The sequence below is a fragment of the Lissotriton vulgaris genome, chromosome 1_1 (genome assembly GCF_964263255.1).
Source record: "Lissotriton vulgaris chromosome 1_1, aLisVul1.2, whole genome shotgun sequence".
NCBI lineage: Eukaryota > Metazoa > Chordata > Amphibia > Caudata > Salamandridae > Lissotriton > Lissotriton vulgaris.
Genome location: NC_141685.1, coordinates 962681281 through 962706268, shown reverse-complemented (window position 1 = coordinate 962706268; position 24988 = coordinate 962681281). Strand labels below are relative to the sequence as shown.

At 51.3% G+C, this 24988-nt stretch overlaps 1 protein-coding gene across 1 annotated transcript in view; it reads left to right on the top strand.

The window, feature by feature from the left end:
• Positions 1–24988, top strand: part of NEMP1 (nuclear envelope integral membrane protein 1) — a 613931-nt gene that overhangs the window by 551921 nt on the left and 37022 nt on the right. The window contains exon 8 of the mRNA XM_086959963.1: positions 21030–21203. Coding sequence (XP_086816089.1) covers positions 21030–21203 — 174 coding nt within the window. The remainder of the gene's footprint in view (positions 1–21029; positions 21204–24988) is intronic.

Sequence of the window (24988 nt, the reverse complement as noted above, 5' to 3'; positions counted from 1 at the left end):
CTGCGGCAACCTGTGAACGACATGATTGGAGTGCAGACATCAAGGAGGCAAGGTAATCTGTCAACATATTGCAATCAACATCAGTAATTTTCTTAGGAATGGGCGTCCCCCACATATTCGGTGGTCTACCAAAGACCACTTCGTACGGGGATAGTCCTGATCTTGAATGGGCCACCATTCTCATATAGAACAGTGCCACTGGCAGAGCGACTATCCAGTCGACCCCTTTCTCTTGACATATTTTTCCAAGGCGGGTCTTTAATGTCTGATTATGCCTCTCTACAAGGCCTGCGGCTTCGGGATGTCGGACACAATGGAATTTCCATTGATATCCTAGCAGCAAGGAAACCTGCTTCATTAATTCGGATGAGAATGGCTGACCGTTATCTGAGTACACGACACGAGGCATGCCGTACCGTGGGAAGAATTCACGAGCCAACTGCCTGGCAGTGGTCGGAGCAGTGTAATCTGGGACTGGGTATGCTTCGGTCCAACGGGACAGTGCACAAACAATTACGAGGACATATTTGAATCCTCGACAACGGTCCATCTGGATATAATCCATCTGGAGGACCTCAAAAGGGTGATCGGGAGGATGAAATCCACCTTGCTCTACAGGGACGCTTTTACCTGGATTGAACTGACAACAGATCATGCAAGTACGCACTTTCTGTTTTGCTGCTGCTCGTAAGTGTTTATTGCTCCAAAGATTTTGTAAACTGTCTAACATCGCTTTTTCTCCTAGATGTGCTGGACTATGTGCTGTATTGATCATGACTTGAACCATAGAATCAGGGAGAAACCATGTAGATTTTCCCTTCGTCATCCAACCTTGATCTGTCTGGATCCCTCCTAGTTCAATCCATTTCTTTATTTCATCTGGGGTAGCATGTGTCTGAATATCGATAACATCTAGTGTGGGATCCCTGACTGTCATACAATTTGTCGGTCCTATTGTCTTTGTCATGTCAGTTGTCTGAGTGTGAGTCAATGCTGTATGTTTTGCTGTCTGGTCTGCCAGGTCGTTACCCTGGGAAACAGAATCTGTAACTTTAGTATGTGCTTTACACTTCATGACGGATATGCCTGAAGGCAGATGTATTGCTTCTAACAGTGCTTGAATGAGGGGGCCGTGTTGGATCTTGGCACCATGAGAGGTCAGAAAACCTCGTTCTTGCCATAACATGCCGAAGTCGTGTACAACTCCGAACGCATAACGGGAATCAGTGTATATGTTGACATTTCTGTTCTTGGCTAGAATACAGGCTCGGGTCAGAGCAATAAGCTCTGCCGCTTGAGCAGACAGTGTGTCAATACGATGTGTTTCTTTTACTTCGGTTTCAGTGGTCACTGCATATGCGGCCACTAATTCTCCTGTACTTGTTCGCATACATGAACCATCCACATAAAGTGTCAGGTCTGGATTTGTCAGTGGAACATCTGTTAAGTCTCGTCGAGGCTTTGTTACTGCATTAATGATTTCTATACAATCATGCGGGGCTGGATCTGTCCTAATTGAAGGTAACAGTGTTGCTGGGTTCAGAATGCTGCAGCGTCTGATTTCTATGTGTGGCTGGAATAGCGTTAATTCGTAACCTGTCAGTCGTGCTATGGTCCAGTGCTGAGTCTGGGTTCTGTTTAAAAGAACCTCTACAGAATGTGGAACTTGTACTGTTAACTGATGGCCTAAAACAATTGAATCGCTCTGTCTAATTGCTAGTGCTGTTGCTGCTACTGACTTTAAGCACGCAGGGAGTGCCTGGGCTACTGAATCCAATGTACTTGAAAAATAAGCGCAAGGCTTATGTGAACCTGCTTGGTCTTGAGTGAGGACAGACAATGCTGTACCATCACGTTCTGTAACAAAAAGTGTAAACGGTTTGCTGTAACATGGTGTCGCTAAAACTGGTGCTTGACATAATGCTTTCTTTAATTCCTCAAAGGCTTGTGTGTGTTCCTGAGTCCAAGGGAGGACAGTCGAAGTCGCTGCCTCCTGTGTCGTTAACTGGATGAGTGGTTTAGCTAGAAATGCATATTGAGGAATCCATTGTCTGCAGTACGAGGTGAGGCCTATAAAGGCCTGTACTTCCTTTTGTGTCTGGGGTTGTGGCATATTTACAATTAACTGAATGCGATCGGGGGTGAGCGGTCTCCCCACTTTGGACAGCAAGTGACCCAAGTACACAACTTGCTGAACACAGAATTGTAGCTTCGAAGGAGACACCTTGTGTCCCTTGTCTGCCAGGAAATGCAAAACTGTCAGTGATGCTTGTTCACATTCGGGCTCACTTCGTGCGGTGATCAGCAGATCATCGACGTATTGCAGTAAAGAGGTGTTAACTGGCATTTGAATACAATCTAGTTGTCTTTTCAGTGCTTGACTATAGATGCTGGGGCTTTCTGTGAATCCTTGAGGTGCGCGGGAAAATTTGAAGCTTCGTCCATTTAAACTGAATCCGAAGAGATATTGGCTCTCTGGATCAATAGGTACACTGAAGAAAGCGTTCTTGAGATCAATTACAGTAAAGAACGTTGCTTCTGAATCAATAGCAGTCAATAGGGAAGAGATATCAGGGACCACAGGGTACTGTGGTACAATGCATTTATTCAGCTCTCGCAGATCAATCACCAACCGATATACTGGCGGTGCATTGGGATCAGTACGTTTAAGAATTGGAATGATGGGTAAATTACAGATATTGGAGTCTGTCTCTACGACCACTCCTTGGGCAGTGAGCTCTTCAATGATTTCCAGTAAAGCCACTACAGCATCGGGTGGTAACTTGTATTGTCTGATTCGTGGTAGAACAACTCCTGTCTTGAGTGTAACACGGTATGGTGTGATATGCATACAACCTACATCAGTTGGGCCTTTTGCCCACAAGTGATCTGGTACATTTTTCAATCTGACATCGAATTCTCGCAACACATAATGACCCTTGAAATCCCGCAGAAAGAGTCTAACTCCCTCCGGGGAACAGCAGATTATGGCTCCTAGAGCCTTCAATGTTTTTATTCCTAACAGATTTTCTGGGCATGATTTCGTAAGTAACAAGTCTGTAACTCGTGATAATGGACCCACAGCCAGGGGGACTGGTTCTGATACTTCATTTACAATGGGCTGTCCTGAAAAACCAAGGGAAACATTCTGTGAGCCTGAGAGGGGTGCCCCTGGGACTTCGTCATGGCTTATAGTGGTGCGGCTTGCCCCTGTGTCAATTAAAAACTTTCTGTCTTTTCCCAATACTTGACTGTGTACATAAGGACCTTCTTGATCTACAGGAATTTCAATAAGAGGCAAACCCATCTCCCTCTCTAGGCTGTTTCATGCGTATCGTTGGTAATCGGGGTAAGTACCTTGGGCATACTGGTACATCTGCTGAGAAACTTGTTGGGTCGCGGCAATGGGCTGTGGCTGTGATACCGCTACTGTCTGTGCTGTATGAGGTGAAACATGCATAGGCTGTGTGTTCTGCATGGGCTGTACATTCTGTGAGGTCTGTTGCTGGACCTGATCTTGTCTTGGTGGATGCGGTCTCTCTTTAGTTTTACCTGTTGATATGTTATGTTTCAGAACTGGACATTCATGTACGTAGTGACCTGGCTGCTTGCAATAATTGCATGTCCCTTTAACGGGAGCTGCGGTGTGACCTGTCTGGGTCGTACCCTTTCTATTTCCGTCGGTATGGACCGACTGGGCTACTAACATTTTCATTTTCGTGTCTTTCATACGTTTCTGTTCCTGATCCTGTTCTTCTCTAATTCTGTTCTGATGGTATTGTAACATTTGTAACATCTGTGATGGCGTATTTGCTTGCCATGTACTCTCAACCTTGTATACACGATTCTTGACTGCTAACAGGGAATTCTCAACTAACTTGGATACAAAAAGATGCGGGTACGACTCGCTACTTGGTTTAAGACCACTATTAATAATAAAACATTTCTCGAATCTTGAATAAAAGTCACTAGTATCTTCGTCGGGTTTCTGTTTACATGCTGAGATTGCATCCCAGTCTTCTTTTCTAGTTGTCAATAATCTTGGCAGAACCTGTACTATCAAACCTGGTAATGCTTTAGTTTTCTCCCCAAGGCCTAGCCCTGGGACACGTTTGTTCTCTTCGTCTTCTATTTCTGCCCATGCAATCTTTTTGTCTCCCACCTCCCATTCTTTTTCCTTTAATTTCTCGTAGATGCCCGTGGGCAACAGTACCTTTAACATTTTCATGATATCTTCATATGTGTAATCCCCCATCAGTAACATGTCTTTAAGTTCTCTGTGAAAACCTGCAGGGTCTTTATCATGACACGGGACTAGTTTCTTCATTTCTAACAGTTCCAACTTAGTCAGAGGCGTGTGTACATACACACGTTTCAAGGTACGATCCTCACCCATAACTGGGTGTACTTCTCGTAAGGGGTTCTGACTTTCAATGCCACTCAGGCGTTCCATATGATACATTTTTCTTTCTGGGTGCGGAGCGGGAACATATTCAGAGCTTAAAAAAGTGTTATATCTATGTCGTTGTTCTAGAATTATTTGTATTAACTTGGTACTGAGACCTCTCCATCTATCCATGAGTAGTGCTTCTAATGTTTCATGTAAGGGACCTGGATCAGAATGTTGGTTTCTGTATTTCGTGAGGAGGTGCTGAATCATGTATACACCTGCTAATTTCTGCTCGTCCGGGGAAAGGTTCAGGAATGTCTGCGCTACGGTGTCATCATTATATATATCCGGATTTTCAGTCCATAATATGGCTGACCGGGCTAGTTCTTGTTCGTCCATAGAATTTAGTACATGGTACCCCATTCTCTCTCGGAGTCTTTTATCAGTCTCCTGGAACTGATGTTCAGAAGAATTCGGGTTTGTTAAGGCAGAGAGGAATACTCTCTTGCTTTCTGGACGAGTGCCTTTCCTAAGGTAAGTTCCCTTACCTACATACGCTATAGTGTCTGTAGTCTTTTCTGATTCTTCAGGTCCTTCTTCCTCCTCGGAGGAAGCCTTTTCTTTCTCTTTTTCGTGTATTTCTATCACTGTCTTTCTAATTTTCTTGTACATACTGGCTATGCAAGTCCCCTTGTCGTGTTTTCCTTCAGATATATTTTGACCCCACTTGTTTAGTGCATCTAATTCACTCTGATCTGTCCCAGGCCAGTCTCGTTCTCTTATTAGGCAATTTATGAAAAAACGTAGTATCTGTGCTTGAACGTCAACTTTCTGATGCTCCATGGCATCCTTAATACTGTCAGGGTCTTTCCCAGTCTGAACAAACTCATATATTCTATCTAGGCGCTCCTTCATTCCTGCATAGTACAGCAGAAAATCAGTAGCAGATCTTAACCGTAGTGATGCCATCATCATTCTATTGTCTTTGCCGGGCACTGGATCATATCGGCAAACTGAAAGGTTTTCTTTGAGTATGTCAAGGCTGGGTGACTTGAACGTGAAAGGACTCTGCAAGTCCCCGAGCTGTAACCTGCGCGTTAATGGCGGGGTGTGTAGACCCCCGGTCGCACCCCCTGAGGCGGAAGCTTGAACATTATCTCTCTGTGGAGTCTGTATCTGAACTTGAATTTGTCTTTTAGTAGGGTCAGGTAGACGTGGTTTCGGTAAATCAACTTTAGGTACGGGAAGTGGTGGAGGTGGTGGAACAGGAGGATTCTGTTGTGGTACTGGCGGAATATGATCTTGGGGCGGGTTACCACCCCCGTCCCTGTCGTTAGGCAGGGCGCGGACAGGCAGATTGGTGTAAGCGGGTGCTACATCCTCTAGATAGGAATTCAGGAATATGTCTTTAGTGGTCCTATGAGTTACTTTAGTTGGAACCAATGGTGGCGGCAGATTTTTCGGTATTTCTGAAATGGCCTCAGGTGAACCCTCAGCCGCGAGATACATACCGTTCACGAGATTGTTTCGTGCGCGGTCTACTTGCTCTGATTTTACTCGGATCCCCTCAGTAATTAATTCATTTTCTTGGGCCTTATCGGATTCTCTAAGTCTATCTTCTCTACGTAATTCTTTTTCAGCACGCTTATGTGATTCCTTACGCCAAAACTCTATGGCGTCTTTCTGAGATTGTCTGGCTTTCTTTTTCCATAGTGCTTCCTCTACCTTCATGATGCACTCGGCATCCCATGTTCCGGTAACGGGCCATCTGTGTCTTTCGTCTAGATGTTTAGTATACTCGGCCCATAAATCTAGATATAATATGGCATCTATGCCATGCTTGTGGTACATAAAGTTTCCTGGAGTGTCCCTAGGGGGGATAGGAATTTCTTCCTCTAGCATCCCTTTCCTAGTTCCTATCTGCTTTAACTTGTTGAAAAACGGCATCTTGTTTACTTAATACTGAATGATCAATCCTTGCTATTTAATACTGGATACAGCTAGTTATACAAGAACACAATAATGCACATTAAAAACAGTCACACTCATACCACGACATTAATCACATGAAGAAGACATTTGAGACATATATGACTACCCTCTATACCGGAATTACTGCTAAACAGCACAGATACACTGCTAAAACAGTGCAGAAACTTGAAATAACGGATGTACTGCTAAACAGCACAGATACACTGTCTAAAAACAGTGCAGACCGGACTTGTGTACCCAAACCCGTCTAGATACGTCCCAGCAATGGTACTCACCGGGAAGCACGGAAACAGAAGGCCTCGGAAAACTCGACTGGACTGGACTCGACTCGACACGTGGATACTTCGGAAAACTTCGGAAAACTGGTGGGCCTCTTGACACCTCGGACCTTGCTTCTTTCGGCTAGGCTCTGGTCGGGATCCTCCGCACTCCTCACCGCCTCGTCTGGGTACTGATCGCAGTCTTCGTCACCTCCGTGGGCCAGAGGGAGATGCAGGAAATCCTGCCGGTACGCGTAGTTTCCTTCTAACTGATGGCAGGGGACAGAGCTTGCAACGCACCAACCGGCGCGTGAGGTGGGGGAGGGGTCCCTGTTCGGGCGCCAAAATGTTGTAAATATATAATTTACCGTCTTAATTTCTATGCAGGTAAGTACTTAATCAATAATAACTCAAATCGGAAAGAAAAAAACAGAGTCCGTGGTGTTAGAGTTCTTAGGGGTTTTATTCCTTAAAAAGGAATGGTCAAGACCTGGATATCATGTTCTTCCCACCACAGGGGTGGAAGAAGGGATAGAGCAATATTTTATTGACAATACATAGCTTATATACTTAATTTACACCATAGAAAGCAATATAGTAGGCGTAACAGCTGAGAGAAGACAAGATAACAGTATCCACGTGTTACTAGTACGTAATCAGAAGGCGTGGACTAGGCGTGAACTAGAGGTGTGTGCTAGAAACGTCACCGGTAGGTGTCACAAAGGGGTGGCACTAAACAGAAATGTTGCAATGTCAGCAGAAATCGGAAGCTTGGATGCGCGCGCAGCTGCATGACGTGTGATTGACGTGAAACTGGAGGGTGCAGGGGCTTGACATTTACACTGACGGAAAGAGACAGAAGTCTGGCATGTCAGATCAACTTGTACTTCTATCATATCTGATATCTGATGTTTGAGAACCATATTATCTGAACGGAAAAGGTCTCTGGGGCAGAAGCTATTCTATACTGACTATGAATGCGTGTATAAGCGCCTGAGTGTCTGCATGAGAAGCGTGGGGGCATGGGCCTTCCAGGGGAGCATGGTAACAGAGGCTATGAATTACTTGCATGGAGACAGGCCGGCCCTTTGGCTCTGCAGCTGGGGAATGTTTACTTGAACTAGTAGGCAGGAATGTATTTTCGAGGAGCGGAACAGATAATTCGAAGGTTGTAGTCAGTCTTGGCAGGCAGCAGGCTGAGGTAAACGCGGTGGGCCGCGCTGGGAGTAAGTCAGAGTTCACGGGTACAGAGGCAGCCTGGGCTGAGGATTTCAGAGTCAGAAGCCAGAAAAAAGGCTCAATGGCAGAAATTCAGGGCCTACTTTGCCAGAGCTGGAAAAACGTGTAAAGTGTACTACAAAAAGACGTTGGCATAGCATACTTAGGAACGGACTATTCAACCCATTCAGGGTGGGTCTGAAAGAGGACATGTTAACGTTGGACGCAAATGTATTTGCGTCTTCATAGCTGGCACAGGAGGGAAGTTACATGCACTTTAAGCTAGTACATGGAGATGGTGGGGTACGCGCTAGGGAACACAATTTGACCATAAAATTTATATTTCCTCACCTCCGTAGCCGCCCCCATTCACAGCCACTTCCTCAACTTGTTCCAAACTTTTAAAAAGGAAACTAAAAACAAACAAAAAAGATGCAGATTTCCTGCCCGTTACCTTCCTCCCGGGTCGCAGGTCGCCTCTCCTTTTGCTGCCCTTGCACCCCATGCCCAGCTTCGAGGGGTGTTGTTACTCGAGGTGCAGGGAAAGATGCTGCTCCATTACCCTCACCACCCGAGCTCCACCACTTCATGCACTTTCCAAGTCTGGCTGACTTTTTAGACCAGTTCCCGCGCCCCACCTGGAACCTGGCAAAGTCATGAACTTATGCACCGTAAACGCCTAAAGAGCAGCGCGTCCCACACGCTGTCTGTGTACTGCTATACACAGTAATTGAACGTTAAGCAGGGTCCATGTTTATGGCTGACTGTTTGTTGCTCTGTTTTCTAGGCTGTAAAATATAGGTAGCTTTTTAGAGGTTTTTCCTTTTTGTCAACTCTGTATCAATTGATGCTTTGGAGGTAGTTTGTAATTTCGGAGGTGAAGCATTTTTCTGCCAGGCGGGGATGGGGCGAGTGGTCATAACTGATTTGTTTGTGACACAGAAGCTTTTGAAGTTTTTGTGGCACTCCGTGTCACTCATTCGGATGGAATAAATGATGTGGAAGCCAATGTCAGTCATTCAGGGTGGAATTAATGTTGCCACTTTTGCAGAGTCGGAGTGGAACAGAAAAACGTCTATGTCCCAAATGTTAGTGAATTAGGTACAAATGTGACCCATGTTTACAAAATGGGCAGTTTTGAACTTGTAAAGACACCCTTGTAGCTGCCGAGGGCCCGGGCTTGGAGCCCCTCTTTTATTTTTAATCTAGTCCAATACGTAATGGTGGCAAAACGGGCTTTTGATCTCACCAAAATATACTTTTTTTTTCTCGACAAGCAGCTCCTAGGAAGCCGTTATGGCTGAAGAAACGTGTGTGTATGTGTGGTGCTCTCTGTGTGGGTTTCTGTGTGCGTATGTGTGGCTCTGCGTGTGTGTGGCTCTGTGTGTGTGTGTGGGGGGGGGCTCTGTGTGTGTGTGTGGGGCTGTGTGTGTGTGTGGGGCTGTGTGTGTATGGGGGGGGGCTCTGTGTGTGGGGGGCTCTGTGTGTGGGGGGGCTCTGTGTGTGTGGGGGGGCTCTGTGTGTGTGGGGGGGGCTCTGTGTGTGTGTGGGGGGGCTCTGTGTGTGTGTGGGGGGCTCTGTGTGTGTGTGGGAGGCTCGCTGTGTGTGTGTGTGGGGCTCGCTGTGTGTGTGTGGGGCTCGCGGTGTGTATGTGGGGCTCGCTGTGTGTGTGTGGGGCTCGCTGTGTGTGTGTGGGGCTCGCTATGTGTGTGTGTGGGGCTCGCTATGTGTGTGTGTGGGGCTCGCTGTGTGTGTGTGTGGGGCTCGCTGTGTGTGTGTGTGGGGCTTGCTGTGTGTGTGTGTGGGGCTTGCTGTGTGTGTGTGTGGGGCTTGCTGTGTGTGTGTGTGGGGCTTGCTGTGTGTGTGTGTGTGTGTGTGTGGGGCTCTCTGTGTGTGGGGCTCTGTGTGTGTGTGTGGGGCTCTGTGTGTGTGTGTGGGGCTGTGTGTGTGTGTGGGGCTGTGTGTGTGTGTGGGGCTGTGTGTGTGGGGCTGTGTGTGTGTGTGGGGCTCTGTGTGCGTGGGGCTCTGTGTGCGTGGGGCTCTGTGTGTGCGTGGGGCTCTGTGTGTGCGTGGGGCTCTGTGTGTGCGTGGGGCTCTGTGTGTGCGTGGGGCTCTGTGTGTGCGTGGGGCTCTGTGTGTGCGTGGGGCTCTGTGTGTGCGTGGGGCTCTGTGTGTGCGTGGGGCTCTGTGTGTGCGTGGGGCTCTGTGTGTGCGTGGGGCTCTGTGTGCGTGGGGCTCGCTGTGTGTGTGTGTGTGGGGCTCGCTGTGTGTGTGTGTGTGGGGCTCGCTGTGTGTGTGTGTGTGGGGCTCGCTGTGTGTGTGTGTGTGGGGCTCGCTGTGTGTGTGTGTGTGTGGGGCTCGCTGTGTGTGTGTGTGTGTGTGGGGCTCGCTGTGTGTGTGTGTGTGGGGCTCGCTGTGTGTGTGTGGGGCTCGCTGTGTGTGTGGGGGGCTCGCTGTGTGTGTGGGGGGCTCGCTGTGTGTGTGGGAGGCTCGCTGTGTGTGTGTGTGTGGGGCTCGCTGTGTGTGTGTGTGGGGCTCGCTGTGTGTGTGTGTGTGGGGCTCGCTGTGTGTGTGTGTGTGTGGGGCTCGCTGTGTGTGTGTGGGGCTCGCTGTGTGTGGGGGGCTCGCTGTGTGTGTGGGGGGCTCGCTGTGTGTGTGGGGGGCTCGCTGTGTGTGTGGGGGGCTCGCTGTGTGTGTGGGGGGCTCGCTGTGTGTGTGGGGGGCTCGCTGTGTGTGTGGGGGGCTCGCTGTGTGTGTGTGTGGGGCTCGCTGTGTGTGTGTGTGTGTGGGGCTCGCTGTGTGTGTGTGTGTGTGGGGCTCGCTGTGTGTGTGTGTGTGTGGGGCTCGCTGTGTGTGTGTGTGTGTGGGGCTCGCTGTGTGTGTGTGTGTGTGGGGCTCGCTGTGTGTGTGTGTGTGTGGGGCTCGCTGTGTGTGTGTGTGTGTGGGGCTCTGTGTGTGTGTGTGGGGGGCTCTGTGTGTGTGTGTGGGGGGCTCTGTGTGTGTGTGTGGGGGGCTCTGTGTGTGTGTGTGGGGGGCTCTGTGTGTGTGTGTGGGGGGCTCTGTGTGTGTGTGTGGGGGGCTCTGTGTGTGTGGGGCTCTGTGTGTGTGGGGCTCTGTGTGTGTGGGGCTCGGTGTGTGTGGGGCTCGGTGTGTGTGTGTGGGGGCTCGGTGTGTGTGTGGGGGGCTCGGTGTGTGTGTTGGGGGCTTGGTGTGTGTGGGGGCTTGGTGTGTGTGTGTGTGGGGGGCTCGGTGTGTGTGTGTGTGGGGCTCGGTGTGTGTGTGTGTGGGGCTCGGTGTGTGTGTGTGTGTGTGTGGGGCTCGGTGTGTGTGTGGGGGGCTCGGTGTGTGTGTGTGTGGGGCTCGGTGTGTGTGTGTGGGGGGCTCGGTGTGTGTGTGTGTGTGGGGGGCTCGGTGTGTGTGTGTGTGTGTGGGGGGCTCGCTGTGTGTGTGTGGGGCTCGCTGTGTGTGTGTGGGGCTCGCTGTGTGTGTGTGTGTGTGGGGCTCGCTGTGTGTGTGTGTGTGTGGGCTCGCTGTGTGTGTGTGTGTGTGGGGCTCGCTGTGTGTGTGTGTGTGGGGCTCGCTGTGTGTGTGTGTGTGGGGCTCGCTGTGTGTGTGTGTGTGGGGCTCGCTGTGTGTGTGTGTGTGTGGGGCTCGCTGTGTGTGTGTGTGTGGGGCTCGGTGTGTGTGTGTGGGGGGCTCGGTGTGTGTGTGTGTGTGTGTGTGTGTGTGTGTGTGGCTCGGTGTGTGTGTGTGGGGCTCGGTGTGTGTGTGTGTGGGGCTCGGTGTGTGTGTGTGTGGGGCTCGGTGTGTGTGTGTGTGGGGGGCTCGGTGTGTGTGTGGGGCTCGGTGTGTGTGTGTGGGGCTCGGTGTGTGTGTGGGGGGCTCGGTGTGTGTGTGGGGGGCTCGGTGTGTGTGTGGGGGGCTCGGTGTGTGTGTGGGGGGCTCGGTGTGTGTGTGGGGCTCGGTATGTGTGTGTGGGGCTCGGTGTGTGTGTGTGGGGCTCGGTGTGTGTGTGGGGGGCTCGGTGTGTGTGTGTGGGGGGCTCGGTGTGTGTGTGTGTGGGGGGCTCGGTGTGTGTGTGTGGGGGGCTCGGTGTGTGTGTGTGGGGCGCTGTGTGTGTGTGTGTGGGGCGCTGTGTGTGTGTGGGGCTCGGTGTGTGTGTGTGTGGGGCTCGATGTGTGTGTGTGGGGCTCGGTGTGTGTGGGGCTCGGTGTGTGTGTGGGGGGCTCGGTGTGTGTGTGGGGGGCTCGGTGTGTGTGTGGGGGGCTCGGTGTGTGTGTGTGGGGGGCTCGGTGTGTGTGTGTGTGTGGGGCTCGGTGTGTGTGTGTGGGGCTCGGTGTGTGTGTGGGGGGCTCGGTGTGTGTGTGGGGGGCTCGGTGTGTGTGTGGGGGGCTGTGTGTGTGTGTGGGGGGCTCGCTGTGTGTGTGTGGGGGGCTCGCTGTGTGTGTGTGTGGGGGGGGGGGCTCACTGTGTGTGTGGGGCTCGCTGTGTGTGTGTGTGTGGGGCTCGGTGTGTGTGGGGCTCGGTGTGTGTGTGTGGGGCTCGGTGTGTGTGTGGGGGGCTCGGTGTGTGTGTGGGGGGCTCGGTGTGTGTGTGTGGGGGGCTCGGTGTGTGTGTGTGTGTGGGGCTCGGTGTGTGTGTGTGGGGCTCGGTGTGTGTGTGGGGGGCTCGGTGTGTGTGGGGGGCTCGGTGTGTGTGTGGGGGGCTGTGTGTGTGTGTGGGGGGGCTCGCTGTGTGTGTGTGGGGGGCTCGCTGTGTGTGTGTGTGGGGGGGGGGGCTCACTGTGTGTGTGGGGCTCGCTGTGTGTGTGTGTGGGGCTCGCTGTGTGTGTGTGTGTGGGGCTCGCTGTGTGTGTGTGTGGGGCTCGCTGTGTGTGTGTGTGGGGCTCGCTGTGTGTGTGTGTGGGGCTCGCTCTGTGTGTGTGTGTGTGGGGCTCGGTGTGTGTGTGTGTGTGGGGCTCGGTGTGTGTGTGTGTGTGTGTGGCTCGGTGTGTGTGTGTGTGTGTGGGGCTCGGTGTGTGTGTGTGTGTGGGGCTCGGTGTGTGTGTGTGGGGCTCGGTGTGTGTGTGTGGGGCTCGGTGTGTGTGTGTGTGTGGGGGGCTCGGTGTGTGTGTGTGGGGCTCGGTGTGTGTGTGTGTGTGGGGCTCGGTGTGTGTGTGTGTGTGTGGGGCTCGGTGTGTGTGTGTGTGTGGGGCTCGGTGTGTGTGTGTGTGGCTCGCTGTGTGTGGGGCTCTGTGTGTGTGGCTCTGTGTGTATGTGTGGGGCTCTGTGTGTGTGGCTCTGTGTGTGTGTGTGTGTGTGGCTCTGTGTGTGTGTGTGTGGCTCTGTGTTTGTGTGTGGGGCTCTGTGTGTGTGTGTGTGTGTGGCTCTGTGTGTGTGTGTGTGGCTCTGTGTGTGTGTGTGTGTGGGGCTCTGTGTGTGTGTGTGTGGCTCTGTGTGTGTGTGTGTGTGGGGGGCTCGCTGTGTGTGTGTGTGTGGGGCTCACTGTGTGTGTGTGTGTGGGGCTCGCTGTGTGTGTGGGGGGCTCTGTGTGTGTGGGGGGCTCTGTGTGGGGCTCGGTGTGTGTGTGTGTGTGTGGCTCTGTGGGGGGCTCGGTGTGGGGCTCTGTGTGTGTGGGGGGCTCGGTGTGGGGCTCTGTGTGTGTGTGGGGCTCTGTGTGTGTGTGGGGCTCTGTGTGTGTGTGGGGCTCTGTGTGTGTGTGGGGGGCTCTGTGTGTGTGTGTGGGGCTCTGTGTGTGTGTGTGTGGGGCTCTGTGTGTGTGTGGGATTTGTGTGTGTGTGGGGCTCTGTGTGTGTGTGGGGCTCTGTGTGTGTGTGGGGCTCTGTGTTTGTGGGGGGGGCTGTGTGTGTGGGGGGGGGCTGTGTGTGGGGGGCTCGCTGTGTGTGTGGGGCTCGCTGTGTGTGGGGCTTGCTGTGTGTGTATGGGGCTTGCTGTGTGTGTGTGTGTGTGTGTGGCTCTGTGTGTGTGGGGCTCTGTGTGTGTGTGTGGGGCTCTGTGTGTGTGTGGGGCTCTGTGTGTGTGGGGCTCTGTGTGTGTGTGGCGCTCTGTGTGTGTGGGGCTCTGTGTGTGTGGGTCTCGCTGTGTGTGTGTGTGTGTGGGTCTCGCTGTGTGTGTGTGGGTCTCGCTGTGTGTGTGTGGGGGTCTCGCTGTGTGTGTGTGTGGGGGGCTCTGTATGTGTGTGTGGGGGGCTCTGTATGTGTGTGTGGGGGGCTCTGTATGTGTGGGGGGGGGCTGTGTGTGTGTGGGGGGGGCTGTGTGTGTGTGTGGGGGGCTGTGTGTGTGTGTGGGGGGCTCGCTGTGTGTGTGTGGGGGGCTCGCTGTGTGTGTGTGTGGGGGGGGGGCTCACTGTGTGTGTGGGGCTCGCTGTGTGTGTGTGTGGGGCTCGCTGTGTGTGTGTGTGTGTGGGGCTCGCTGTGTGTGTGTGTGTGGGGCTCGCTGTGTGTGTGTGTGGGGCTCGCTGTGTGTGTGTGTGGGGCTCGCTCTGTGTGTGTGTGTGTGTGGGGCTCGCTGTGTGTGTGTGTGGGGCTCGCTGTGTGTGTGTGTGGGGCTCGCTGTGTGTGTGTGTGGGGCTCGCTGTGTGTGTGTGTGGGGCTCGCTGTGTGTGTGTGTGTGGGGCTCGCTGTGTGTGTGTGTGTGGGGCTCGCTGTGTGTGTGTGTGTGTGGGGCTCGCTGTGTGTGTGTGTGTGGGGCTCGCTGTGTGTGTGTGTGGGGGGCTCGCTGTGTGTGTGTGGGGGGGCTCGCTGTGTGTGTGGGGGGGGCTCTGTGTGTGTGGGGCTCTGTGTGTGTGTGTGGGGAGGACTCTGTGTGTGTGGGGCTCTGTGTGTGTGTGTGGGGCTCGCTGTGTGTGTGTGTGTGGGGCTCGCTGTGTGTGTGTGTGTGGGGCTCGCTGTGTGTGTGTGTGTGGGGCTCGCTGTGTGTGTGTGTGTGTGGGGCTCGCTGTGTGTGTGTGTGTGTGTGGCTCGCTGTGTGTGTGTGTGTGTGTGGCTCGCTGTGTGTGTGTGTGTGGCTCGCTGTGTGTGTGTGTGTGGGGCTCGCTGTGTGTGTGTGTGTGGCTCGCTGTGTGTGTGTGTGTGTGTGTGTGTGTGTGGGGCTCGCTGTGTGTGTGTGTGGGGCTCTGTGTGTGTGGGGGGCTCTGTGTGTGTGGGGGGCTCTGTGTGTGTGGGGGGCTCGCTGTGTGGGTGTGTGGGGGGCTCGCTGTGTGGGTGTGTGTGGGGGGGCTCGCTGTGTGGGTGTGTGTGGGGGAGCTCGCTGTGTGTGTGTGAGGGACTCGCTGTGTGTGTGTGCGGGACTCGCTGTGTGTGTGTGGGAGGGGGCTCGCTGTGTGTGCGGGGCTCGCTGTGTGTGTGTGTGCGGGGCTCGCTGTGTGTGTGCGGGGCTCGCTGTGTGTGTGTGTGGGGCTCGCTGTGTGTGTGTGTGTGGGGCTCGCTGTGTGTGTGTGTGTGGGGCTCGCTGTGTGTGTGTGTGTGTCTCGCTGTGTGTGTGTGTGTGGGGCTCGCTGTGTGTGGGGCTCGCTGTGTGTGTGTGTGTGTGTGGCTCGCTGTGTGTGTGTGTGTGTGTGTGGCTCGCTGTGTGTGTGTGTGTGTGTGTGTGTGTGTGTGGCTCGCTGTGTGTGTGTGTGTGTGTGTGTGGCTCGCTGTGTCTGTGTGTGGGGCTCGCTGTGTCTGTGTGTGGGGCTCGCTGTGTGTGTGGGGGCGGCTTGCTGTGTGTTTGTGTGGGGCTCTCTGTGTGTGTGTGTGGGGCTCTGTGTGTGTGGGGGGGCTCTGTCTGTGTGTGTGTGTGTGGGGCTCTGTGTGTGTGGGGCTCTGTGTGTGTGTGTGGGGCTGTGTGTGTGGGGGGGCTCTGTGTGTGTGGGGGGCTCTGTGTGGGGGTCTGTGTGTGGGGGGGGCTTTGTGTGTGTGTGTGTGGGGGGCTCTGTGTGTGTGGGGGGCTCCGTGTGGGGCTCTGTGTGTGTGTGTGTGGGGGGCTCCGTGTGGGGGGGTTCTCTGTGTGTGTGTGTGGGGGGCTCGCTGTGTGTGTGTGTGTGGGGGTCTCGCTGTGTGTGTGTATGGGGGGGCTCGCTGTGTGTGTGGAGGGCTCTGTGTGTGTGTGTGTGTGTGGGGGGGGGCTCTGTGTGTGTGTGTGTATGGAGGGGCTCTGTGTGTGTGGGGGGGCTCTGTGTGTGTGTGTGGGGGGCTCTGTGTGTGTGTGGGGGGGGCTCTGTGTGTGTGTGGGGGGCTCGCTGTGTGTGTGTGTGTGTGGCTCGCTGTGTGTGTGTGTGTGGGGGGGGGCTCGCTGTGTGTGTGTGGGGCTCGCTGTGTGTGTGTGTGGGGCTCGCTGTGTGTGTGTGTGTGGGGCTCGCTGTGTGTGTGGGGGGGGCTCGCTGTGTGTGTGGGGGGGCTTGCTGTGTGTTTGTGTGGGGCTCTGTGTGTGTGGGGGGCTCTGTGTGTGTGGGGGGCTCTGTGTGTGTGTGGGGGGCTCTGTGTGTGTGTGGCTCGCTGTGTGTGTGTGTCTCACTGTGTGTGTGTGTGGGGGGGGCTCGCTGTGTGTGTGTGTGTGGGGGGGGGCTCGCTGTGTGTGTGGAGGGCTCTGTGTGTGTGTGGGGGGGCTCTGTGTGTGTGGGGGGCTCTGTGTGTGTGGGGGGGCTCTGTGTGTGTGTGTGTGTGGGGCTCGCTGTGTGTGTGTGGGGGGCTCGCTGTGTGTGTGTGGGGGGGGGGGCTCGCTGTGTGTGTGTGTGGGGAGCTCGCTGTGTGTGTGTGCGGGGCTCGCTGTGTGTGTGGGGGGTGGCTCGCTGTGTGTGTGGGGGGGGGCTCGCTGTGTGTGTGTGGCTCGCTGTGTGTGTGTGTGGGGCTCGCTGTGTGTGTGTGCGGGGCTCGCTGTGTGTGTGTGCGGGGCTCGCTGTGTGTGTGTGGGGGGCTCGCTGTGTGTGTGTGTGGGGCTCGCTGTGTGTGTGTGTGGGGGGCTCGCTGTGTGTGTGTGTGGGGGGCTCGCTGTGTGTGTGTGGCTCGCTGTGTGTGTGTGTGTGGGGCTCGCTGTGTGTGTGTGTGGGGCTCGCTGTGTGTGTGGGGCTCGCTGTGTGTGTGTGTGTGTGGGGCTCGCTGTGTGTGTGTGGGGCTCGCTGTGTGTGTGTGGGGCTCGCTGTGTGTGTGTGTGTGTGTGTGTGTGTGTGTGGGGCTCGCTGTGTGTGTGTGGGGGGGCTCGTTGTGTGTGTGTGTGGGGCTCGCTGTGTGTGTGGGGGGGCTTGCTGTGTGTCTGTGTGTGTGTGTGTGTGGCTCTGTCTGTGTGTGTGTGTGGGGGGGCTCTGTCTGTGTGTGTGTGTGGGGGGGGGGCTCTGTGTGTGTGGGGCTCTGTGTGTGTGGGGCTCTGTGTGTGTGGGGGGGGGGCTCTGTGTGTGTGGGGGGGGCTCTGTGTGTGTGCGGGGCTCTGTGTGTGTGGGGGGCTGTGTGTGTGTGGGGGGCTCCGTGTGGGGGTCTGTGGGGGGGGGGTCTGTGTGTGTGGGGGGGCTCTGTATGTGTGTGTGTGTGGGGCTGTGTGTGTGGGGGGGTTCTGTGTGTGTGTGGGGAGGGGCTCTGTGTGTGGGGAGGGGCTCTGTGTGTGTGTGGGGGGAGCTCTGTGTGTGTGTGGGGGGGGGAGCTCTGTGTGTGTGTGTGTGGGGGGGCTCTGTGTGTGTGTGGGGGGGCTCTGTGTGTGTGTGGGGGGGGCTCTGTGTGTGTGTGGCTCTGTGTTCGTGAATACTCTCTACTACTCTCTAATGCTCACCTATTGCCATTGTAAATCACAATACCATTTATTTATGTTTAAAAAAAAAGTCATGAGTAATGCCAATAGCTCTACCTTTATTAATGCCGAGACCATTGCATTGTAAATGCTTGGTTTTTTTTTTCTTACAGGTTCTCAATCATTTATTGCAGTCTGATGCCCTTTTTAGGTCTCGCCTGAGCCAGCGCATGCGTTGCTGTGGCAAGACTTTTAGTTAGTGGGCTTCAAAAAAGCCGACCACAGCTTTTTCTGAGGCATAGAGCGTGCGGTTACGCGCACAAGCGCGTGCTCCTCACTCTGCTTCTCCGTCTTGCTTGCTCGCGCTTCAACGCTCCTCCATCTCCCCACCACAGAGCGCGTCTCGCGGCCATCCGTCTTGTTCATAATGGTTTTTAATGAATTTGAAATGATCACACATTGTATGAAGATGGAGCATGCACAATGCATTTGTATGCTAATGCACCTAATGCGTAGCACTTCTCCGACTCTGCCGGCTGCGGCTCTTGTGCCCCGAAATAAAGCAGCAATAGTCAATATGTGAAGAGAGAGATCCCGTTTTTGGGTGAGGAACAATTATGTCTACTCTGCATCACTTCTAGCTGGAGTGCTCAGGTGCATCTTTGAAAATTTTCTGCTCTGGGTGACGACGTAAGGTCTGGAGGGGGCTTGCCGTGAACAGCAGCCCAGTCACACCCCAATCATCATTCGTTTTGGATGACGCCAGCCTGCTTTCTCTGTCTCGTAAGTCTGAATTTATTGTGACACCACCCATTTCACAGACACCAGTGTCAGTCACATCCCGTGAAGCCCCTCTTCGTGTAACTACGCACATCACTAGTCAATGTGGGAAACAAAATTCTTTTATGTATTTCTCGTTAAAAACACCACATAACTGTAAGAAAACATGAAATATGCAAGCGTATTCCCCGTGTCGCCATGAACTAATGAAGGTTAATATAGGTACTTGTGACCAGTGTTCCCTTGAAGCCGCGTGCCTGCGCACCTCCATGCCCCAAAGCGCGTAATGCTGTCTGTGGTGCGCACACATCCCCGAGAGCATTCGCGCCGCCGCTGCATTTAGCAAGTGCTCACTCTTGCTAAATGTCTTTTGTTTTCTAGAGTGCAGCTGTGGGGTTCGTTGTGTGCTTTTGTTTACATATTTGTTATTTGCAGAGCCCGTCACAAGCTGCGATTAACACTGCTTTAAACAAAAGCACAAATCTGCTCGCAGCCACACTCTAGAAAACAAAAGAAATGCAGCACCAAACACAGCTTGTGCTTTTAGAATCACTTAAAAGCACACGCTGTGTTTTTAAGCTTGCTGCATTTCTTATCTAAATAGAGCTGGGCTGCGGGTTGATAGAGTGCCTTTTTTAAAGTTTTCATTTTAATTGCAGCCCATGAAGGGCGCTGTTATTAAGATTAAAACGTTAACAGAGGCGCACAATCACCCCACAGCTGCGCTCTATTATGACAGAATTATTTGTACTTGGGCTGACATGAGCCACTGGAGTGTGGATTTGAGCGTATTTTGGTTCTTGACCCCGTTGTTATTACAAGAAGCTATTCAAACAACTTGGTTTTCTGTCATCAGACTTCGAATTGCTCCTTCTCCATAGCTGCCCTTTTTTTCAAACTTTGCAAGCCAGTCAACCTTTACACACATGATTTCAGGCTAAGTCTCAACACATGTGCAAACTTGTATCTCAAGAAACCATAATTCTTCCTGTGATTTGTTTTTTCCTCTATGACCCATCTACACCTCGTGCTCCCCAACCCTACCTCCCCCAACACCCGGAGCCCTCTTCCCCTACACCCGGAGCTGTCCCTGTCTCAAGCTCACACCCCACTCTCACCCTGTCCCTCCATCCGGGCTACTCCCCCTTTCCCCTAGGTGAGTACCTTGGTATGGTACTCGCTGAACTCTTTCCTGGGAGGTACAGCACAACAGCCTTGAAACATTACAAAAACCTATTTTACCCTGTATACAAAACTGTACCCTTTGAATTCTAGAAAATTTAATTTGGCCAACTTTTGCTTAATACAACAAATAATATCATGTACCGGAAAGGCTTATCTTGAAAGATTGCTGCCTCTCCCTCCTTGACTGAAAGCAGAAATTTTTTGGCCTTTTCCACTGACAAGAAAATATGGGACCAGCACTTAAAAAAGAACTTTTAAGTTTGGATTGCTGTACAATAATGATGGGGGCAACAAAATGTTTGAATTCAACAATCAATACAACAAATTCTCAACATCTTTGCGCATCTAGAATTGACATGCCTGTACATAGTACTAATAAGGCAACATTTTCCCAGAGACTGTTACCATCTGTAAAAATATTAAAGTATCAGAAAATATACTGCATTACGCTGCAGCCTTCTTTTTGCTGCATAATTAGGCAACACTGTGGTATAATTTTTCCTCTATTGCTGCATAATTCCAGTGCCCCCAAAGCAGGCAGCACATGTTAAAAGTGCTTGTGCATGAAGTAGAGACTGTAAGGTTTGTGAACTTAATTTGGTGTGCGTGCAAATCCTGCATTTCTGACCCCTGGTGAGTTACAGCTACTACTGCTGAAATAAGGCCAACGGAGGGACCAATGGGTGAGGCAGCCTGGCCTCAAGGGCAGGGCCGGCTTTAGCGCTGGTGGATCCCTGTGCGACAATGTTTGTGGTGCCCCCCCCCCAATGACTCCTTCCGCCACTGATTCCCACACTACCACCCTTTAACAGTGCCCCTCCAGTCTCCATAACAATACTCTCGCTCCAATAAATTTAACTTTATTTACAGCACCACTGATAACAGTGTAGGGTGTCAGAACACTTTACATCACAATCATTACACAGAGACAATTATTCTTATGTGTGTAAATCTCTGTATAGGAAATGATACATAAGACAAAGGACTACAAGGTGTAGGAGTCACATGACAATTAGTCTATCACTAAAAAGATCCTTACAGTTCATTAATTAATGCGATTTCGTTTTTTACATGAAGACTACATCTGTGATGTGTCTTGACTCCAGTATATAATGACTATAAAAGACTTGTAACATGCGAATTGGTTTCTTTGACAGAATCTCTTGTCAGAATGACAAATGCATATCTGAGCTTATAATCAGTGACAAATTAAGTTTATTGGATGGCATTAGGTGGTTAGCACACTAGGCCATTGAAGGTATAATAACATTTTAATCTGTTAATGGTACGCTGCTAAAAGTAGGGATTGGTCTGTATGTGTATAGCACTGGTTTCATTTAGAATTATTCTGAAATAGAAAGTAAAGTCTGGTAAACTTTTTATTTTGTCTTGGATGTAAGCAAGGGTGTTTACAAATTTGTGTTTGAGATTAAAGGCTTATTTTGGAATTGCATTGCTTTAGTTCAAAACAATTTACCTTTACACTGTGCAAAAATGTTGGGGGTGTTCCAGGGCAGTAAAGAAAGTTACAGCAAAACCAAGCCCCCCTCGGCTCCTTACAGAAGAGGAATATCGGAAGCAAGGAGAAATTGAGACGAGAAGGGCCCTAGAAGATCTTCGGGGCTACTGCAGCAGTCCAGAGTTCTCGGTTTGGAAAGCAGTTTCACGGATTAAGTCTCCAAAGAGGTAAATTGTTCAAATGTTAGGGTTACTTGAGGGGAATATTGTTTTGTTGGGGTCTTTCAAGGGATCTAGACTACACAACACCTTTATGTGTGGCTTCATTTTGCAGTATGTAACCGTGTTCAATGCAGAGAGAGCTACACCCAGCTTCTTGTAGGGGATGATGTTTGCAGCTACAGGGGAGAGGAACACTTCGGAGCCTTCGCCTTTGTTCACCCATGAGCTGTGATGAGGAAAAAAGACCAGACTTGTCCAAGTTTACCTTCGGGCCCGGAGGCATGTGTGATTCGGCGTAGTAGTTCCATAAGTGTTCTCCTCTTCTTCCCATAGTTGCTCCAGTCCAGCATTTTCGCATGGAGCGCTCATGTAAGGGGTTCCATGGCCAGAGTGAAAATAATCTGGGATAGGGGACAACCCTGTTGCCTGCCACACCTCTGTGTGGAGCGGGTCAGTGATAACGTAACCCATCTTTGCCCATGCCAGTGGCGTATTATATAGCAGGGTTATCTATTTAAAAAACATGGGTCCCACTCCAAGTCTGTTAAGGACCTCAATGAGGTAATTCCACTCCAGTGTATCAAACGCCTTCTCTATATCTAGAGCGGCGACCCGGGTGTCGGTGCCTAATGTCTTTGCCCAATCCTAATTAAACACAAAGAGAGAAAGGGTCTAACGGAACCACTCCCGGTCCCCTTAAAGTATGAATCTCAACAACAAAAGGAGTAATTCCAAGTTACTGCATTGAAGGAGGAGTAACAGTTTTTTTTAAAAACCCTCATTCACCAACCTAGTTGGTGGCATGCTTTATCATAGGGTCCCCACCCAAGAGGGCGAATGCCTCTCGGGTGTGCTGCAACACCTGATTACAGCAAAAGGGTTTTTTTGAGGTCCAGGGTGAGTCATCAGTGGGACAGTGATATTAAATTGCCTTTACTAGTCCTGAACATTTTATGCTGGAATAGTAAGGCAAGATTAAAAACAAGAGGGGATGTCCTGTCTGGTTTAATTGGCCATTGACATTCACAAGTGTATTAAGTGACAAGGGCAGGTCTACATGTTTCAGCCTCTGCGTGCAAAATTGTGAGGCTTTCTTCAGGATCAGTGGTGGCACAAGGGTGTGCACTCGCTAATGTGCACCCATCCCTGTGTCAAATCAACCGTAAACTTACGGTTAAACTCTCATCGTTGTCTGGAAGAAAACACATTTATATTATGGGAAGTAGTTAGTTCCTACCCCCATGGATCCTAGTCTGTAGTCACACTTATGCCAAGACCGAACGCCTGCTTCTGGCACCTGGTATGTTCCCGGTATCCTCCGATAACGCTGAGAGTTTAACCATATGTTTGCAGTTGATTTGACACAGGGATGGGTGCACAGTAGCAAGTGCACACCCTTGTGCAGCCACTGGTCCTGAAGAAAGATGGCTAACCTCCCCACGCAGCCTGTGCGAGCCACTCCTTGAGGAAGAGCTCCGTACCAGGCCCATCTGTGTGTTCCGGTAAGCCCATGATCCTCCCTTTATTGAGGCGAGAGCGAAATGCTTGATCTTCAACTTCCTCCTGCAGGGCCTTAATACGCGAGTCTGCTTCTACCACTGCCACCTTGAGTTTGACCTGTGTAGTTTGAGTCCTCCACCTGCTCTTTCACAGGCCTCGACGATCTACTCGCAATGGAGAGCCAGATTTTATAAGGTTGAGCTATTTTTAGCACCCAATGGTCCATTCTGGCCAGTGCATATAACCTGGAAAGGAACAGGTGTTCTGTTCATTCAGAAAGTGAAGGAGCAATAAAGATGGCTTTAAATCTTGTCTTTTCTTGACACATTTGCTTCCTGTTCAAAGATAGAGGACAAATGCCCTTTGTCTTTTTACTAATGGCTGCTTGGAAAATGGTTTATTTTTCTTTCTCTTACTACAGTTAGAGGTTTTTTTGTCAAGTGTCAAATATTTAAAAATATATCCGGAATTACGAAAGCAAAGCTTCCTTCCATATCGCGTGATGGTTCCTTTGATGTGAAGCCAGTCAGGACTTTGGCCGGGAGAAGGAAGCTTTGCGGGATTCAATCTTGAGACATTGGCTCACGTATCTCCCTATCTAAGATGTTGCCCTAAAAAGACTGGTGTAACACATGAACATAGGAGTTAGCGATCGTTTGAATTGAAGGCAAAAGGACCACACCCAAAACCTCTGCATCGTACTAGACTCCACTCTCTCCATGACCCAAGAGGTCAACACAGTCACCTCCCCCTGCTTCAACACCCTCTGCATCCTCCAAAAGACCTTCAAATGGAACCCCCCTGAATCAAGGAAGACCATCACCCACACACTCATAATCAGCAGACTGGACTACGGAAACTCCCTCTACGCCAGGATCAACTAGTCTCTTCTCAGCAAACTCCAAACCATACAAAACACTGCAGCCAGACTCGTCTCGACATCCCTCGATACAAGCCCATCACCCAGCACCTGCGTAACCTCCACTGGTTTCCCATTGAGAAAAGAGTACCTTTCAAGATACTCACCCACACCTACAAATGCCTCCACAACACTGGACCCCAATACCTCAACGACCGAATCTTCTTTCACGTACCCAAGAGGAACCTCCGATCCCCAGACCTTGCTGAACCCCCACGCATCCGTAAAGCAAGAATTGGTGGAAGAACCTTCTCTTACAACGCAGCCTAGACCTGGAACGGGCTGCCGACCAACATCAGATGCACCCTCACCCTACACATTTTCAGGAAGACCCTCAAGACCTGGCTCTTTGACTGACCGGAGCTGCTCCCCCCGCACCCACTCCCTCCCTGCTCCTTGAGTGCCTCCCGGGTAAGTATTGCGCTTATAATTACCCTGATAAATTGATTGATGAGACCAGAGTTCAGACCTAAATTTATTTGCGCCCATGTATCAGTATGAAGAATTTAAATAGCTCTCAGCAAGAGTGATAGAATGCCCCATTTCCATAGCTTGTACCACCATTAAGTCCACTCCATTGCCATTGATGGCTGTTGTGGAATACAACTTTGCCTCAAATTCAAAATAAGAAATTAGCCACTACAGGATGGAGGAGTTGCCTTTCTTTAGCAAACTGGGGCAAAGTTTAGCCAAATCATTATAGAAGTCTTCTCACTAAACAAGAACATATGTTGCAACCGATGTGGCCATTATTAGTGGTAATGAGAACACGCGGATCGGCGGTTACACCTCAACTCGTATGGGTGCAACGTATTATGGTTGCTTATCGACGACCGTGATAGATGGAAAGCTCAAGAAAGGACAGTAAAAGAGTTGAGTGTATATGAGGTGACGGATCACTTATAGGAGATTGCCCCAGTATTTGAACTTTCATAGATTCCCATGCTTTGTATCATTCCCCGTCGTCTGAATGGGAGCCTCGGTAAATAAAAAATACCATAGTAGTAAGCACAAAGTGAAAAAATAGGCCTAGGCCTCATCTCATTTTGTAGCTTATCCACCTTTTTTTTAAATTTATTTAAAGAGACCAAATTCCTGCAATAGCCAATCAGAGCAGCCTCACCCCATAGAACCTTCCTGAGAGAGCCTCAGATTTTCTACCGCACGTTGTGCAAGGGAGTCTCCATTGAGCTCTGCTCATTTTTCTTCACTTCTGAGTACTTATCTACTACTTTTTGCCTGTTTTTTCGTCATGTCTGACAAGGAGAAGAAAGCACTTTTTAGAGCCTGTGCTACCTGCTCAAAAAAGAGGCTGTTTGTTGAAGACAAACACGAAGACTGCTTATACTGCTTATACCCAGACCATAAGGCC